Source organism: Suillus clintonianus (genome assembly GCF_016758775.1).
Source record: "Suillus clintonianus strain FC179 chromosome Unknown DEU56scaffold_40, whole genome shotgun sequence".
Taxonomy (NCBI): domain Eukaryota; kingdom Fungi; phylum Basidiomycota; class Agaricomycetes; order Boletales; family Suillaceae; genus Suillus; species Suillus clintonianus.
In genome coordinates, this window is record NW_024539264.1 from 171,524 (window position 1) to 188,531 (window position 17,008).

A 17,008-nucleotide genomic window follows, 5' to 3' on the forward strand; every position below is an offset into this window, starting at 1 on the left:
GTGACGATGGAGCTTTGAGCTCGCGATCTGAAACTGTTTAGCGCAAAGGTAAACCCATCATCGCGAGAGAACGTACAATTAAGTTGTATCTCAGCTCTCTGCCAAAAACGAAGGGCACGCGCGTCGTCGGCGACAGAAGTGGAAGAACGCGCTAGTTGTTGTGCCGTGCGACGCGGAGTGACCGCCGGAGTCCTGTAACGTTGAGAGGAAATCTCAGAGGTGTAATTGTTACGATACCAAATACTGTCAAGTTACTGGTCACAGAACAAGGAATCGAAAGATGGACAAGGTCTCGAAAACGTGCTGACTGGCGCCAATGCCAGAGACGAGGAGGAGAGTATTTACACATGTTTGGCCTCCCCGCCCTATTTAACACGTGAGTAGTCCACAGTCCACGCACTGGTTCAATCCCTTGGAGCTTGCTCACATGTGGTCAAGAAATGAATGTCGATTTCCAGTCCAATTATGAGGTGACTTCTGAGGTCTACTTTTTCTTTCGCATTATTCACAGCTTATCTGCCAACACACGGTACGACGCCTTCATTGAATGTTTTGCTTGTCGAGGATGCCACAAATGCTGAGCATACTCTGTCTTCGCATCGGCCTACAGAACAGTCATCTTTCAGAGCGTTAGTATTAACACTTCAACTATGGACTCCTGCCGCGTCAGATTCATACCCGGTTTCCCAAATGCATGTCATCATGGTCTCTGACTCTCGGAGCACTGGCATTGAACTAGTCAATCATGTCTGCTAGTCCTGAGGCATCCGCCTCAGTATTTGCACAAGCATACTACCACAAAGAGCACATTTCTATGAAGCGGCCTTGAAGCTTGAAGCATGTCCAGAAGATATACCAGGAGCGTCTGGCTCTTTGCCATTGCACTCGACATCGCACAGGCGGTGCTACAGCGTGTAAAAAGTGAGCGGTTTCCCCGCCCTTCCTCAAGCGCACATAGATGTTGTGAGAATGCGAGAATTCCTTAGTAAGTGTATGTACATTTAATGACTGAAATCTTACGTTCAATGAATTGATTCACTGCTGTAGTTCGTGGCTACCTACCCAGGAACATCGTACTCATGATGCGCCATAGAAGCGTCCATCCAAAGTTTTGGCCCAGCAGGGTAAACATGGTAAGCGCTCTAAAGTGCGTATTTTCTGTAGCATCAAGACTGATCGATAGTGATCCTCAAACACAACTGCACGAGATTGATGGTAGTTACATCCAAGCACGATCGTATTTTCTTCCACTGCAAGTAAGCTCTTGCGTTGTTGTGGTGCGAGCGTTTATTTTCGAGCGCTATGGTGCGTCGGGCCGGGATGAAGGTAGTGTCCAAGCTCTTCGTTCCTTTAACTCGTGTTAACTTCTTCGATATAGCTATCCATCATTGATAATGTAAGCTCCGAATCAGCGTTGAGTGATCTTAAGGTTTTAAATACTTGCTATCGGTACCCGAGGATTGAATATCATAATTCACGCCCTGCTGCTTCAGATACTTGTCACACGTCAGGACCTTATGCTTGGGAATCACGGCTATCGCTTAAAAAATTGGCTGGAATGAGTCTTGGCAATTGCTGAAAGAGATGTGTTCGATGGTGGGTGGAAGATCAAATGTTAACGGCATATACGTGGGCGTAAACATGGGTATCAGTTCATCAAGTACAGTACATATATGGAGCAGGGCAGCAGAATGGAAGTTGTAGCGGAGCAGACGGAGGGAATGAAGCCGCGGGCAGCATAATGAAGGGCAAGAATATCTCGCTCCGTGGTCTCTGCTGTCCCGCAAGTAAAAGCACATAAGAAAATCTGGCCTTGGTCACATTGATATGGTGGATGTTTGGTTACACTTCGACTTTGCCGCTAAGCCGGACAAATTTTCAATGTCCGATTAGTGTTTGCTTCGAGTATTATCATTTATTTCATTTATTCGATTTTATTCGATGTATACCTTGCATATATTCTGCGTCTGTGTTCGTCTTCCCTGAGTTCCCTCAACTCAACTCACTGGCATCCTACATCATGCCTCTCTGGAGTCAGTATGTACAATGTCTAATTTCAATATACACCCACAGGTTTACCCTATACCTGTTTAAACCCGTTCGAGGACTCATACATAGCGTAGTGATAGTGATATCATCTTGGAGGTTTCCCGACAGCTTGGAGACTCAGGTAAGGCTCGGGATTGTTAGCTATGAATAGGAACAAGGAGAAACCTGAAGGATATAGTGATAAAATACTGCCTCAAGTCAACATAGATATCACAACAAACGATACGATACTTATTCACCTGGCGACCCGATCATGCCGCAGCACCACCCGTTGTCGATGTTCCTTTCGCGAAGGGCAAAGAGGTGCGCCCGGTCCATTTTCATCACCATGTCTTGTCTCATATATACATCTATAGCGCAATAATGCAGTGGATGCTCCTGGGAACGAGGACTTAGTACCTGACGAATATTTTGATGAGTGATCTTTGGATATGCAATTTACGCTTACTCTCTTGCTTGGTTGGGCTACATGTGTTGTTTTTGCCGGTACCTCATTGACACTCCATTCCAACTGTTGGTATGCAAGTCTTAGCCAGATGTTCGACATTTAAATTCTGAAGGCACCAGCACTTTGTCTGTGTCCTCCAAGAGTAACCATCTTGCCTCTCTCGGTCCCAGATTCTAATTGAGCCCTCTAGATCTCTGTCTCCAGCAGTCAAGGACTCGTGGACCTTCAACAGTCTATCTTCTCTCCTCTCGAACAGGCAGCGAACCCAGGCTAATTGGGAATGCGGGTGACGTGAAGTGCCGCTACCTCTTCCAATGCGCTCGGACTGACATCCAGGAATCACATTCGAATTTCTGGAGTTCGGTCGAGAACTCTATCGAGTTCGTGATCACGCGTCCGAACGGTTGGGAAGGTCAACAACAACAACAACAACAACAACAGGTAACAGGTTAGACGCGCTGTCGAGATCGCCGGTCTCATCTAATCTAAGGAGGAGCAATCTTACGTGCACCTCTTGACCAATGGCGAAGTAATCATTTCTGTTTTACCAGCATGATTGCGTCGGATATGTTCTCTAAAAACCTTATAGATGTGTCAGATTACTCGGACGAGGAGGAAGATCAATCTGACAGCCAGGGAGTCATCGTTGTTGATGCCGGAGGCGAAACTATCGATCTCAGTGCCTGCTCGATGAACTTATCTCCGACTTCGTTCGAGGAGATTGCCCCAGCTGAATGTGAATCCCGCTTTCCTGCGTTATTAACGGCGTATAGCTTGTTCAAATACTATGCTGTATCCCTCGAAACTTATTCTAAACACTTTAAATAGATCAACATTTGAATGTCCAACTGCGCACAGGCCCTGGAGTGGTGAAACTATTTATTCGCTGATTAAGTACAGGCTGGCAACACTGGCTATTAGAATGAAGATCGATATAAGAGATCTACTGGTACCTGTAGTGAATGACCTCTATAGAAGGGAAGACACTGCTGCACCAACACTAAACAATTCTGCCGTTGGCGCGGGGTGCGATGATCGCTGGCATTGAACATTCAGATCACTTTCGCATCACCGGCATTTCATTCAAGGCCCGCTACATCACTTCGAACGTGACATCATATCTATTGACAGGAACGAATATCATCCCTCGATCTCATTTTGGTCATGCAAGCACTGGATGGTGGTGGTATATCCAGCACAAATATCATCGTCGTATGTCCACCAAGTTCCCCGCTCCCTCACATCCATCCTCTAACAGTATGACACTAGTCTCAGACGACCTTAGTTATTGGCCGTTGATCAACTCTTTTCGTATTAACAGGAGCAGCGACAGGTGGTAGCGCGGTAGGCGATGTTAATGTGGGTGCATGCGCAGGAGGAGGAAGAGAGCGCCTTGTCACAGCGAGCCTGAGTTTCTTGAAGCGCCCCGGGCGCTGCTGAGGTAGTGGTCTGGAAATTTGAGAATGCTGTAATGAATGATGTGTCAAAGAGAAATGAAGGATACGCTGATGCACCCACACCATGCATGCCCTGGAATAAACCATCCAAGGCCTTGGTTCCGAGCTGAACACGTAGATATGCCTAATGTGCGAGTTGCAAACATCAGTGTTGATAACCGAGCATAGCCGCATGATACTTACTTCACACGATGCGACATCCGAGGGTATCAGCATTCGGACGAGCAACAGCTAGCTCTTTGATGAGCAGCATTGCCTCGTCATGTTATTTGCATTGAAGAGGGCAATGGCCTGAAATACGGAATGGGCAGAGAGCATGTGAGACGAACTTAACCTACCTTGATCAAGAGATGAAAACGGATGGTTTCTGGATCTTGGTTCGTGACAGACCACTTGAAGTGCAGAGTGTTTAAAACGGAAACCCTTATTGAATAGACATTATGGAGGAGCCTAGGGTGATCCGTATTCTTCCTCTTGCCTCCTGAGTCCGAGTGCTGAATCTCGTGTGTTCGCTACAATTTGAGTTGACTAAACCCAGTTTCAAATGTACTTACGACCAACAACACCTCTCCCATTTTTGCCTTGCGAGTTGGGCATTAGAGCAGGGCTTGAAGCGTCAGTGGTTCAATGAGTATATATTGATACAATGAACCACAGATTCACGACTTACAACCCCCTCTGGACTGCTGAAGAATGTAGATTGCCTTTCCTTACAAAGTCGCTAGGGATATTTGAGGGATATACATTGAATAAAATCGAAGAAACAATATTACTGAAACCAAACACCGATCGGACATTGGAAATCCGTGCGGCATCTCGGGAAGTCGAACTGTAACCAAACATCCACCATACATTGACAACGCGAGGTCATACAATCAGACTTTGCATCACATCTGTTGCTTTCACTCTGAATGGGTCGGGGTATGTTAAACACACATAGGTTTGCGGCCATGTTCAGGCGAGCTCGCCGACGCCTAAATATGCAGTACTGCGGATGTCCATGGATGAATGGAGGAGCCTGGACTTGTTGTCCTGGGCTTTCATTCTATTCGAGTATAATGCTGCTCTCGCAACAGTTAGCATTATCGAGTGCGATGCATTGCATGAGTGTAACAACAAGGAAACAAGCTTGATGGAGCAGGAAAAGATATCAAGAGAGGAACAAAGATAAAATAATTGCCCACATACTGCAGTATTAATGCCCATTAGCATGTGGGGGAGATGCGCAACAAAGGAAAAGTACAAGACGACCCCACCACGGGATAGGTGGCGACTGCGCAGCTGTGGTAGTATGAGTACCTGGAGCAGGAGGTGTCGTGGAGGTCGAGGCTGTGGCAGGCTGAGTTTGTGATGATGACGCCTGGGTTTGGCCGTGCAATTGGCTTTGCTGCTGCGGCCGCGGCCGTGGAGCAACAACCAATGACTGCAGATCAATTATTGAACTACGGCGATGAGAAATACGCGCGAACAAATACGTACCTTTCTGTCCTGTACTGTAGGAACGTCGACGATATGAGGGCCACGATCAGAGAAGATGGACCGTCTTGGGTAGTGTTGCCGCAGCTCTGGCTTGAGGCTGGCTTTAGCCGAGAGCGGAGCTACAATTAGGCTAGCTGTGTACAAAATTAAGCTTACATAATATATGGCTCGGTCCGGTCATTTGAGCCTAGTGTTGTCGTGGCTCCGGCTTATTGCCGGTTTAAGCTGGGGCCATACATGTGACTTCGGGCTTATTTAATTTAAGCTTTGACTCAGCTCAGGAACCACAGCCAAGTCAATTTGGGGGCTTAAATATTTATTTTAAACTATAGATTAAAAATAGATTACAAATTAATTAAAAATAGATTTTAATTTAGAACTATCGAAGATCAAACTACCTACGCACGATCGATAAGCACACGAGCGCTAATGGCCCCCCAAGATCCAGTGAGTCATTATTTCGTTAGCGTTTGATCTAAAACTAAGGTCAATCAGGAATTATACTGCGTTTCTCCCCCACGGCAGCTACACGAGTCATCCGTGATGAAGAAACACTGCAAAAGAGTGCGGGTCCCGTGGAGATCGAGGTGGCGGGGTTGGGTGTTGAAGATGCTTGGTCGGGAAGGGCGGGAGTCGGCGGCGAGAGGCCAGGTGGTAGAACCGGGTTCAGAGATTTTGATGTAGGGGGTAGGAGAGATGCAGACAGAAGGCGGTAGCGGAGAGTTCTTCTTGTAGCGCCGTCGTTCCTCGCCTTCTTTTCCAAATGATCGTTCTCTTCTATCTGCCGTTCCACATCCTCTCCCCGATCCTCTGCTTCAGCCGTGGACACGCCATCCATCCATCCACTCGTCATGAGTCCCCTGCATCCTCACTCTCACTCTCCCTTTGCAACATATGCTCTTCAATAGCTCTACACTGCGATAAAAGTTGGACGTTCACCGCGCGGCCGCATGCATTGCGGATGAATGGAGAACTCAGATCTGTTGGCCTTGTACGTAGAGGAAGCGCTAGACTCGTATTTGGCGTAAAGAAAGCACGCAATAGATGTGCACTTGGAGCTTGGGACCCAGAGGTTGCTCGAGCTAGGAAAGAGTGAGCATTGAGGGTGTGTGAAAAATAAAAGGGGGATTCCCTACCCAGTGTCAAGGATAACTTTAAATGACTGAGGGGGCGTACCGACGAGGATCTCAGTGTGATACTGAGCGTTCATGAAGTCTGAGAAATGTGAGTACGTCAGTAAGAGAGGCTACGGCAGTTACATACTGGTGAGGGGGACGTCGTGTCCGCCGTTAACGATCTCCTGGGTCCATAGGAGGTCGTCTTCGCCGGTGGGTGGACGAATAAGGTGTTGGTCAGGAGCTGCGCCATACTTCTCCGTTGAGCGAGGAACTGATTAATGGAGTCGATAGTATAGGACTGAATTGCACGTATGTCCGACTGAAAAGTTGCCCGTCAGAAATGGCGCATGGCAAAAGAATAATTCAAACACTCACAGGAGAAAGACCACCTGGGGGACTCGTGCTAGCACAATCGCAGTTGGCCAACTGGCATTGGCTGGGATCGCATGAGTACCCAGCAGCAGATGAGCTGCTGGTTGGACCAGATATGGAGCCGTCTTGAGCGGTCAGCACTGGCACCTGCAGTGCTATACCAAGCACTGACAGCAGCGCGAAAATCCGCATCTATCTAAGAAAAAAATAGACAGACCAGAAGCGGTGGGGGTCAATGAATGTAAAAAGAAAAGAGCGAAAATGCTTGACAACGTGCTAGTGGTGAAGCAACCTGTAAATATCAGCGTAGAGGCGAAAAAGAACGCACTTAGATGACAAATATTTTGTTAACACTACTATATTACCTTTTAATGCTCGTCCTCGTGTGATACGGCAACCAGCGACTTAAAGAACTCCTCGGAGTCCTCATACTTGTGGTGTTACACTTGCAGATCATCGACGGTACCTTGACGCAGTAGTGCTGTACCAGAAGCAACAATTGAAGGGCTGTACGAGTGGCAGAGCCCCATAGCAAGTCGAGTGGGCCCTGATGCCGGGTCAGCCAAAGTTGGGGGTACGCCGGTGTCTGTCACCCCGCTTGCAGGGGAAAGGTTGGCCTGTTGCTGTTGACCAATTGTTGCAGCGAGAGCATCCCACAAGCTGCGAAATCTTTCTTGGATGAAGGCATAGATACGAATTTTGAAAGATGCGAGTGTCGCATCGATCTGGGATTCATGCGTATGAAAGAATGGTTGAAGATGGTTGGTGTAGAGGTAGGATGAGCCACGAGTTTGTGGTAGCGCGATATAGAGAAGAAACAGGGTCTTCATGAGGTAGTAGAATGGTACCCTATTAACACGCGCAAGGGGCGTTTCAAAACCCTAGCACTGATACCATGGATGAAAATCGACTGACCATGAAACAAGCCACTCTGCAATGTACTCGACGCCAACAATACATCCAAGCACCGACCAGTACATGAGCCATCACTCCAAATCCTCCTCAGAGGCTGGTCTCTGGGAAAGGGTTTTGTAGGACGGCACGAAAGAAGACAACAAGACTGGACAACATGAAGAAATATCCAATGCCGCCATAGATCAGGCTGAGTATGGTGAGCAACACGCATCGACTCTCCCAGTGGTGAGGGACTTACACTTGTATCAGCCGTTCGACTCTAATAGCAATGGTTTAGCAATCATAAAGATGGGAGAAAAAAAGGCGCACCTGGTACTGAGAGGATTGTAGCGCAGAAGATACCGTCACCTTCACGATGTCATAGACTCATAGATCATCAGAGCGAGGTGACACTCAGCAAATGAAAGCGGTGAAAGTCAAGCAAAGAGAGAATGGTTGAAAATTGAAATCATAATATGTGAGAGGCATTGCAAAGTAGCGCAAAGAAGAAACGAAGAGTAAAAGCGAACATCACATGTCGTAGGTAATAGGAGTATCATCGATATCATCACACTCCTCCTCTGCAATAGCTCTGAGGAGGGTGTCATAAACATCACCTGTCATTCCGCTGCTGGAAAATGTCAAAAGAGTGTTAGTCTCCTCTCCTCCCTCGCCCAATGCCTGATACTCCATAGCCTTTTGCGACGCTGCCCAACCTTTCGTAAAGTTAAGTCGTTCTTTTTTCACGAGAAACTTTACCACCTGCAGGGCCTCCATCAGGACCGGGCTCATGCGATTACGTTTCTTCGTGTCCGTCTCACTGCTGGACGAAAATACTCGCTCGCATGGAACGGCAGAGGCCTGGATAGGGAGGTAGTCCATCGCGATACCATAGAGTGTCGGAAATAAGGTCTCCGAGACCTGGTGAACACATGGTCAATAAAGATTTGAATTGTAGAGATATGGGACACTTACCGACCAGAACCCAAGTATATCTGTTCCTTTGGTGCTGAGATTACCCGTGGTGTAGGCCTCGAATTCTTGCTCGACTGTTTGGGCGCCGCTGTTGTGACATGGCAGGACGCCAATGTCAGGAAGATTATAAAGACGGGAGCCTAGCGTGCGTGATTGTTGCCGAGGTCTTACTTCATAAGCTGGAGACTCGCCAGATGCTGAGCTGTTCGTGGTTCGTTTTTGACGCATCTGCGTGTGCTAATATTAGTTCAAAGTTGCGTTGTTATAGTTTAACACAACGTACCAAATTGATTATATGTTTCTCTACATCTTGAACCAGTTGTTCCGCCCAACGACTCCGAACCCATGACATCCGGACCGCAGGATCAACAACTATAAATGCAATTGTGAGCAACCAATTATTTGAAAAAGATACCGGACTCACGCATAGCGACTGCATAGGCATTTGTGGCACCCAGCCTGTCGTCATACTTATCTGCCCAAGTCAGACCTATCTGAACAAGAGGGTCACAGTGTGGGACGTGATCGGCCAAAGAATTCCACCGCTCTATCAACATTTCGAATGCCGGATATGTACCACTCAGCATGGGAGTGCGTTCGCCCGACATGCTTTGTTGGACAGCGTGGGGCGCCTAGTATATAACGATAAGATGAAACATTTCGAAGATTAGAAAACTAACCTCTAAGATTACTTCAACATCCTGTAAGAACTGCCAATCCATCGGACTCAACTTGAACTTGCTGATGGAGCGTTGAGTGGGAGAGTCGAAGAATAAATCTACTGCCTGGATGAATATTAGTTTATGACAAATGTTTCATGCGTGATGCCTTACCTGGCGAAGGGTTCGTAAACGGTTGAGCATGATGTAGGCTGAATCCCAACGGGTTGCCTCATCAAGCAGGAGTTCGACAACAGGGAGGCGTAGTTTTGTGCCCGCGTCATCTTGGAACCACTCCTTCTCGTTACCTGTGATGATGGTGTCCCTGAAAGAAATACGTCGCTGGTTTGATGCGCGAACTGTGCGCACAAGGTCCCTAGCTCTGCTGATAGCTAGCCCGGTCACTGCTTCGAGATAATCCACCTTGATGATGGTGCGATCACCACTTACCCATTGTTCGGGCACGAGCGAAAAGTCGGCCTGGTGGTAATCGTTAAGAATATGCTTCACACAGATGTTGATAATATGCGGGAAGCATGGGATTCGGTGTTCGATGGGGTCGAAATCAATGCCTCGGCACTCCAGTTTATACGAAAGCTCTCGCATGGAAACCTGATTGTTCGCAGCGTTATCCAAGGTAAAGTGACCAGTCTAAAAAAAGTCAGAGCGTGTTACATGGTACAATTAAACACTGACCTTTTCAGTCACACCGGCGCGATCAGTAAGATGCATGAGGACTCCTGCCAGCAATTCACCGGTGTGACTGCCTGGAACATTGTGGAAGCCGATAAGCGCAGCCCTCAAAATGAGCATGGAACTATGGTCGGCCTTGGCAATCCAATGAGCAGTAAGTGCCATGAATGGGCGAAGGTTAGAATCTGTCCAGAGGTCAGATGTGAATGAGACCTTTCCCTGGGCAGCCTAAAAGATATAAGATACTTGGTAGGGCTCTTGACAGCTGTAGACTTACCGCAAGGTCCTTCTTCAAAGCATTGAAGTATTCATGGAAAGCGTTGATGACCAACTCACGAATTTTGGTACGGTGAAAGATGTCGGTCTCGTTCACCGATGGCCGCAGAAGACGGATCAGACGACGAAATTCCGGACATTCTATGATGTTAATCGCCTGAAGACGATTATTAAATATAATGTGTAGAAAGTGTACATAGACTCACCTGATCGTCGGCGATAATAAATTTGACAATATGTTTATGCATCTCATCCAGAGAAAACGCAGGCAGTATATCGTCTGGAACTGAGAGGCTAGTTCCGGGGAGTGGGCCAGGACTAGGGGGAGTACCGAGTGAGTCTAAGGTGCAAGCCGGGTCCTTCAGCCCTTGATGCATGGTCACGACCGTCCAGCCTTCATCCAAAAAAGTCTTCAAACGTGATGACTTATGGAGAACATGCCAGTTCTGACGCTCTGCCTCCTCCAGGTAGGCATCGGTATGGTCGGCGAAGGCGTGTGTACGACGAGCTGAAGTGCCTGTACTAGGAAGGTACGACATAACGTGGTGAGTATTGTCGACATCATGGATTGCTCTGGTGAAGGATGTCAGAAAAAACTATAGACTCCATACACAACACTCACTCGCAGGCTTTGCAGATATTTGAAAGAGTGGTGGGGTCCTGTCTGAAGAAGAAATGAATATCGGCAGAGGATTTAGGCGGTTTTGATCGGCCACCAGTCGCCAGAGGGTCAGTTGTAGCAGTATTCATTGCAGTTTGCAGCGGACTATGGCCTGCAGCAGGCCCAACTGCTGGCGCAGGTAAGTTGACCATTTCGTCCCCCTCATCCCCAGAGACGTTCTCAAGATGGAAGGATTCTCCTTCGTCTGCGCCATTTTCTCGAAATCGCACTGGACGCTGACGATGCCTTTGAGGGTTACGAAGGATATTCGCATTCACTGCAGCAGCGATTGGAGCGGGAGCAGCAGCGTTTGGAGTGGGAGCAGCAGTGGGAGTGATGGGAGCAGCAATGGGAGCAGCAACAGGAGTGGGAGGAATGGGAACAACAGTTGGAACAGCAACAGCGATTCTGGTAGTAGCCCGGGCAGCGTTCTTCCGTCGAGGAGGCATGTTGGTGGCGATGGTGGTGAAGATAATCCAACAGCAGAATTGCTGGTCTAGATATATCGTGGCATCTGGGGAAACCCCAGAACATGCCAATATGCAGTGATCCTGAGTCCCTGATGGAAAACCCAATGAACGATTGTCATGAGGCATGACTCCGCAACTCATGCATGCTTCATGCAAGTCAAATCTGATTCAGCGGTGAGTGGGAGGTGAAAAAAACTCGTGCAACTGTGCGTACCTGGAGAGAATCAACTCCGACTTGAAACTCCAGATTCCAGAGGGCCCAAAGGGTTGAAGTCGAGCACGTCTTCATCCTCAGGTGCAGTTGAATGATCGATGAAATCAAAACTAGATCTCCATCGATAAGCACTCAGTGAGTCGTTGTTATTATGTGGTGTGGCTGGATTGCCAATATTAATGGTTCAGGATGTCATGATGAGTCCCTCACGAGCTGCGAAGGTCATTTCCAGGCAGGGCTGCAGCCTGCAGCCTGCAGGATGTTGATAGATAAGAGGCGCTGTGTGAGAGTTGAAGAGATTTTCAGATATCAATATATCTGGTTCAGTGGTTATTAATATATATTGCATCCGCCACGTCATATACATGCTGCAAAACTCGTTGTGAGAAATTGTAGGTGCGGGCAATCATACTATATCATAAAGTACGCATACAGTGCTTGTACAAACTACTCCGTACATGTATCCAACAGCATCATGATCTAGTTTTTTTCCGGCGTGGAGTTGAAGATGTTGCATGTGATGGGGAGCCATTACGTGGGCACAAACTTGGAATCACATTAGTTTGTAAGTACTAAGATAAATGAACTACTCACACACGAGTCGATCTGCGAAGCGGCGGGCATGGAGACACTGCCTCAATTACACAGGGTTTGTCGAAGAATGGAGGGGAATGCGTGATATGTATTACTTCAGGCTGGCTTATATCCAGCAAGCATGCAGCTGGTGAAGGTGGTGTAGAACGAAGTATATGAAGCAATGAGCGAAGGTGGTTATAGTCGGGATCCTCTGAGAATGCGAGTGAGCGCGTGTAAATGAGAATTGTTGCAAACTCGACAGGAATTCCACGACATAAGTCTTCGATGGTAGTGTTCACTTTGCGCTCGAGTATGGAAGCGCTGGAAAGTTTCTCTTGGTCACTGGTTAACCATGGAAGGGATCCCTGCAAGAAGTATATCAACATGTACGTAAGTGACTCGAGATCGTCACGACGACCTGGTTCGACTCCCAAGTGATTGTTGATTGACGCAAATGCAGGAGTGCCAGTGAGACGTTGACCTTGGCGAAATGGTATATGGACACTGGTTGACATATTCCAGAATGCCTTCGCGATACCGAAATCAATAATGAAGGCGGTGTGCCTCAAATCGCCAAGACCCAGAACAACATTCTGGGGTTTAATGTCGCCGTGAACATAACTGTGCGAGTGAATATATTCGAGACGTGAGAGCTGGGTAAAGGCGTTAGTGATCTGTACATGCAACCCACACACCGACTGACCAGCTGATCTCCTAGATTTATGACAGTGTCAAGGCTGAATTTGCGGCTGTGCGAAAGGAAGAGACTGTGCAGGGATGGCCCAAGGAGATCGAGAACGAGAGCGTGATATGTCGACTCCCTACCAAACCAGAGGGCACGGGGAATACCAACACCGCCTTCAAGGTGTTTCAAAATGTTGTATTCGCGCTGCACGGAAGATGAGTGGGTGATGGGTTCAAGTTTGACGGCAACTGCATCATCCTTTATGATGTTCCGTGCACGATAAACGACAGCTAATGGGGTCCAAATGTCAAAGTCAACATGTAGTCAGTAATCATGATAACACACCATACGAGCCGGATCCCAAAACATCTCCTAGCCTAAATCTTCCATCAACTCGAACGGGGACCTTATCCATATAGTGTATACAATAGCCCGCGAGTAGAGAAATCCAGGGGATCTGACAAACAACACTGGAGGTAACAAAAAAAGCTGTTCTTTCCACCCAACTGCCGCGTAGCTTGAGCTGGCTTGAGCTGGCTTAAAGCGGTTCAAGCCGCGGTTCATAAATTTTCAGCTTGTAAAAGTCGTAGCTGGTTCACGTGGCTTATAAATCGGACCAAGTCAGTGATCAGTGGCTTGGCTTACGGGTATCGCCGAACTTCTGACAAACCGGTAAATACCGAACCAGAGCCAGCCATAGCCGAGCCGTGGCACTACTAGTCTTGGGCGATGCTGGAGTTCGGTTGCTCCATCGGTCTTGGAGCGAGAGTGGCGGAACAGCGATGAAAAGCCGTTGAATAGTGCGCGCGGATTCGAAGAAGAGGAATGGTGATGGGAACTGTGTGCTGCAGAGGACTGAGAGTACAAATATCAGACTAAGAATTGGCCAACGAAAGCAGATGACTCACCTGGGCGTCATCGAAAAATCCTGGCGTTATTTGGCGGGCATGAACAGCTGGACATCGCATAGCATCTCTCTAGAATATCTTTAAAATGGCTCAAAAGCTTTGAGAAACTCGTCACATACGGTTGTTAACGATTTTTGAGCTGGGACCTGCAAGTGGGAGATCAGTATAGTTTTATCTAAGAACCATGGGATTTACATGAGAAATAGGCAGGAGGAGGTCTTCAATGCCAGCTTCTTTGAGGATGGCATGAATGTCCCATGTGTGTGCGCTTCCGTTTTCGCAACCAGTGACTAGCACTGTTCCATCAGCGGAAAGGCTTGCGGAGTGCAAACTATCTTCATGCTGGAGGGGTGGTCCGATTGGGAGATTCGTGTCAAGATTCCATAGACGCGCTTTTTTATCATGGGATGCACTTGTAAGGAGGCGGTTGTTCGGAGACAAGGACAAGGCGTTGACACGAGATAAAAGGCCAACCTCAAGCTCAAGAATGGCAATCTGCTGCCAAGTGGCTGTGTCGAATATCCTGATCGGGTGATATGAACTGGAGATAAGCTTCTTTCCGTCCGACGTCCAGGCCAAGCACCGAACTCCGATATCATGTTTGAGTGTGATGGACCGTCAATTTGCCCGTCTTCGTATCCCAGATTTTGACTGCATTCTCGTCGTTTCCGCCCGTCGCAATGTATTCGTTACCGGGGGAGTACATCACTGCGCTCGCCCACTTGTGCCCAGTTTTGATTTCCAAGACAATTTCGCCGCTCTCAACATCCCAGACTCGTGCCGTCCCATCCCAGGATCCACTCGCTACTCGCTCACCATCCGCGCTCCAGCACAGTGCACACACGAGAGCGGTGTGTCCCGTCCATTTGGATATCACCTTCCTCGTCTCGACATCCCACAACCTCACTGTCCTGTCATCATGTCCACTTGCAACTGTCTTGTGGTTTGGAGACAATGCCATGGACCACATTCCTGATCTATCCTCTTTCCAGTCCTCGCCTATCTGTGCGCCGTTCTCTAGGTCCCAAATTCGGAGTGAGCTGTCCACTGAACATGTGATTATACGTCGTCCGCTGGACAGATGGACAACACCATTTACCCGATGGGTATGCCCTCGCATTGTCTGATGTGGTTTGGGTGCTGACGTCTGTTGCTTCTTACTGGTGGGTGAAGACACGGTCGATCCGTACTACAGACCGTGGACTATCTATGTGAGCGACGCCCGCTGCGATCTTTCAATCAGATCAGGTTATCCGGGGACGGCAACGATTGTTGGTGAGTCCAGGGGCTTATCCTTTTTCGCTGCGACGCTTGTCAGAATTCACAAGCCATTGCTCACGAGACAGCCTACTTACAGGAATCTAGTTGTGACCTAGAAGACAACTTCGGTGTAGGAGACGATCTGGCTGCAGCCCCGTACAGCACCATTTCCCCTTACTGGACGAAGTCACGCATACCTTCCACAGGCCGTTGCAGACCATCACACGAGGTTGCGGAATCCATGCACTCATCGCATCGCATCACATCGCACTATCCGTCCATGTCCTGTCTGCATCCGTCCGTCCTCACTGGACCAGTTACATATCAGTTCCCATGCACGAGGTCGCATAGTGCTACTTACATATTATCTCCCTCCGACTTCGCGTACATATGCGCCCGCTTATACGGTTCCGGTTTCTTACGGACTCTGTTATATACTACGTTGCGGACTCGTATCCAGCACTTTCCTACATTCCCTCTCTGGTTGTGTGTTGCGGAGTCACTAGCTTAGTCTTACCTTGTCTTTCCTTGCTTGAGCAATCACTTGTTCGCCTTCTCATCCCGCGCGAACGCTCACATCGCCATTGACAGTTGACTATTGCTAGTCCTAGCTGAGTTCCTTTGCAAGGCGGTTTCTACACATCTTCGCATATACCTGGTACCTAGTCCGCTCTACCCGATTACCTGTTCTGATACCTGGTACCCTACCCGTTTCGCATACCTGGTACCCTCTAGACATTCACTCGTTTCTCCGCATCCGCATACCTCGCATCTCCGCACCCGTATACCTCGCATCTCCGCACATTCTCGCATCTCCGCATCTCCTCGCATACACAGCCGTTCTGTCTTCAGCGCTTCACTTCCTTCTTCACTGTTCCCCTCGCTCTTACTTGAGGAACTGCTCTCAGAGCTATCCCCTTGGGTCGACTACTATTCTCGCACCCAGCAGGATCGGTACACTATCACTATAGCGGACTTCAACGATTTCTCCCACATCGGGACTGTATATGTATATGCAGGACTTGCCGCGCCGTTATTCGAGAACGTGCCACAGATCTTGGTGGGTATCCGAAGCTACTGGTAGGCAGATGGTCAGCTTTAACCTGCAGAAGAACCTACAGTATCACTCACGAGAGGCACCGTTCAGACGAAAACAGTGCTCAAATCACCAGTGACCAATGGATGTCTAGTTGGGAGAAGAGGAAGTTGGGCGCTCGTTCGTTCAAGCCGTCTTTTCTTAATTTGGTGCGTGCCATGTGTCAACCTCGTGTTCGATTCACACCTTCATCGCTATGTAGATGAAGCGCTTTGGAGAACCAATAAGACTCAGCAACATAGTCAGCACTGAGCGCTTGTGGCGTATCATTAACTCAGAGGCTGAGCCGGGAAATCGCCGCGAGATCGGCATAGTGCGTTCAAACTACATAGTCTGTAGGAAATGATACTGGGAGAGTGGGGCGAGGGAACGATCTAGTACAACGCATGGTGTACATACTTGCTATCGGGTACCCAAGGAATGAATGCAAACAGAATAACTGGTGCATGGCATTTGCAACTAGTACGGGTTTCTAGCGATAGTTGAAATTAGAATCGAGGCTTCATGCCAGTGTTGAAACCAACCCGAGATTGAAGAGGTTGTAGCATTCAAATACGCAGTCTCGACGCGAAAAAAGAGATGACAGTTATTACAGAAGGACCGGATCCACAGATGAAATAGGTGTCCATATGCTGCAGCGTCAATGTCCATCTGCATTCGGGGGAGATGCACAACAGAGAAAAAGAACAAAACGAACCCGCAATGGAAGGGGCCTTGG

General features: G+C 48.2%; 4 protein-coding genes across 4 annotated transcripts; 1 reads left to right on the top strand and 3 right to left on the bottom strand.

Annotated features, from left to right (window-relative positions):
* Positions 1-2,373: 2,373 nt before the first annotated feature.
* Positions 2,374-3,103, top strand: DEU56DRAFT_390061 (uncharacterized protein). The gene is made up of 3 exons (XM_041345976.1): positions 2,374-2,566; positions 2,617-2,639; positions 2,688-3,103. Exons 1-3 carry the CDS (start codon positions 2,481-2,483, stop codon positions 2,948-2,950), a joined length of 372 nt encoding a protein of 123 aa, XP_041207982.1. The 5' UTR covers positions 2,374-2,480; the 3' UTR covers positions 2,951-3,103.
* Positions 3,104-3,677: 574 nt separating this feature from the next.
* DEU56DRAFT_981025 (uncharacterized protein) lies at positions 3,678-6,286 on the bottom strand (the record flags this gene model as incomplete). The annotated part of the gene is made up of 6 exons (XM_041359810.1): positions 3,678-3,963; positions 4,016-4,078; positions 4,138-4,185; positions 5,198-5,377; positions 5,434-5,567; positions 5,938-6,286. The coding sequence occupies 6 exons, from the start codon at positions 6,284-6,286 to the stop codon at positions 3,769-3,771; spliced, it is 969 nt and encodes a 322-aa protein (XP_041207983.1). The 3' UTR covers positions 3,678-3,768.
* A 111-nt stretch (positions 6,287-6,397) lies between these two features.
* DEU56DRAFT_690074 (aspartic peptidase domain-containing protein) lies at positions 6,398-6,757 on the bottom strand (the record flags this gene model as incomplete). Its single annotated transcript, XM_041347109.1, has 3 exons — positions 6,398-6,515; positions 6,570-6,648; positions 6,697-6,757. Coding segments are annotated over 3 exons (258 nt in total), but the record flags the coding sequence as incomplete, so codon positions are not given.
* Positions 6,758-7,363: 606 nt separating this feature from the next.
* DEU56DRAFT_737629 (TB2/DP1, HVA22 family-domain-containing protein) lies at positions 7,364-7,903 on the bottom strand (the record flags this gene model as incomplete). The annotated part of the gene is made up of 2 exons (XM_041348597.1): positions 7,364-7,772; positions 7,839-7,903. 2 exons carry the CDS (start codon positions 7,901-7,903, stop codon positions 7,364-7,366), a joined length of 474 nt encoding a protein of 157 aa, XP_041207985.1.
* Positions 7,904-17,008: the final 9,105 nt, after the last annotated feature.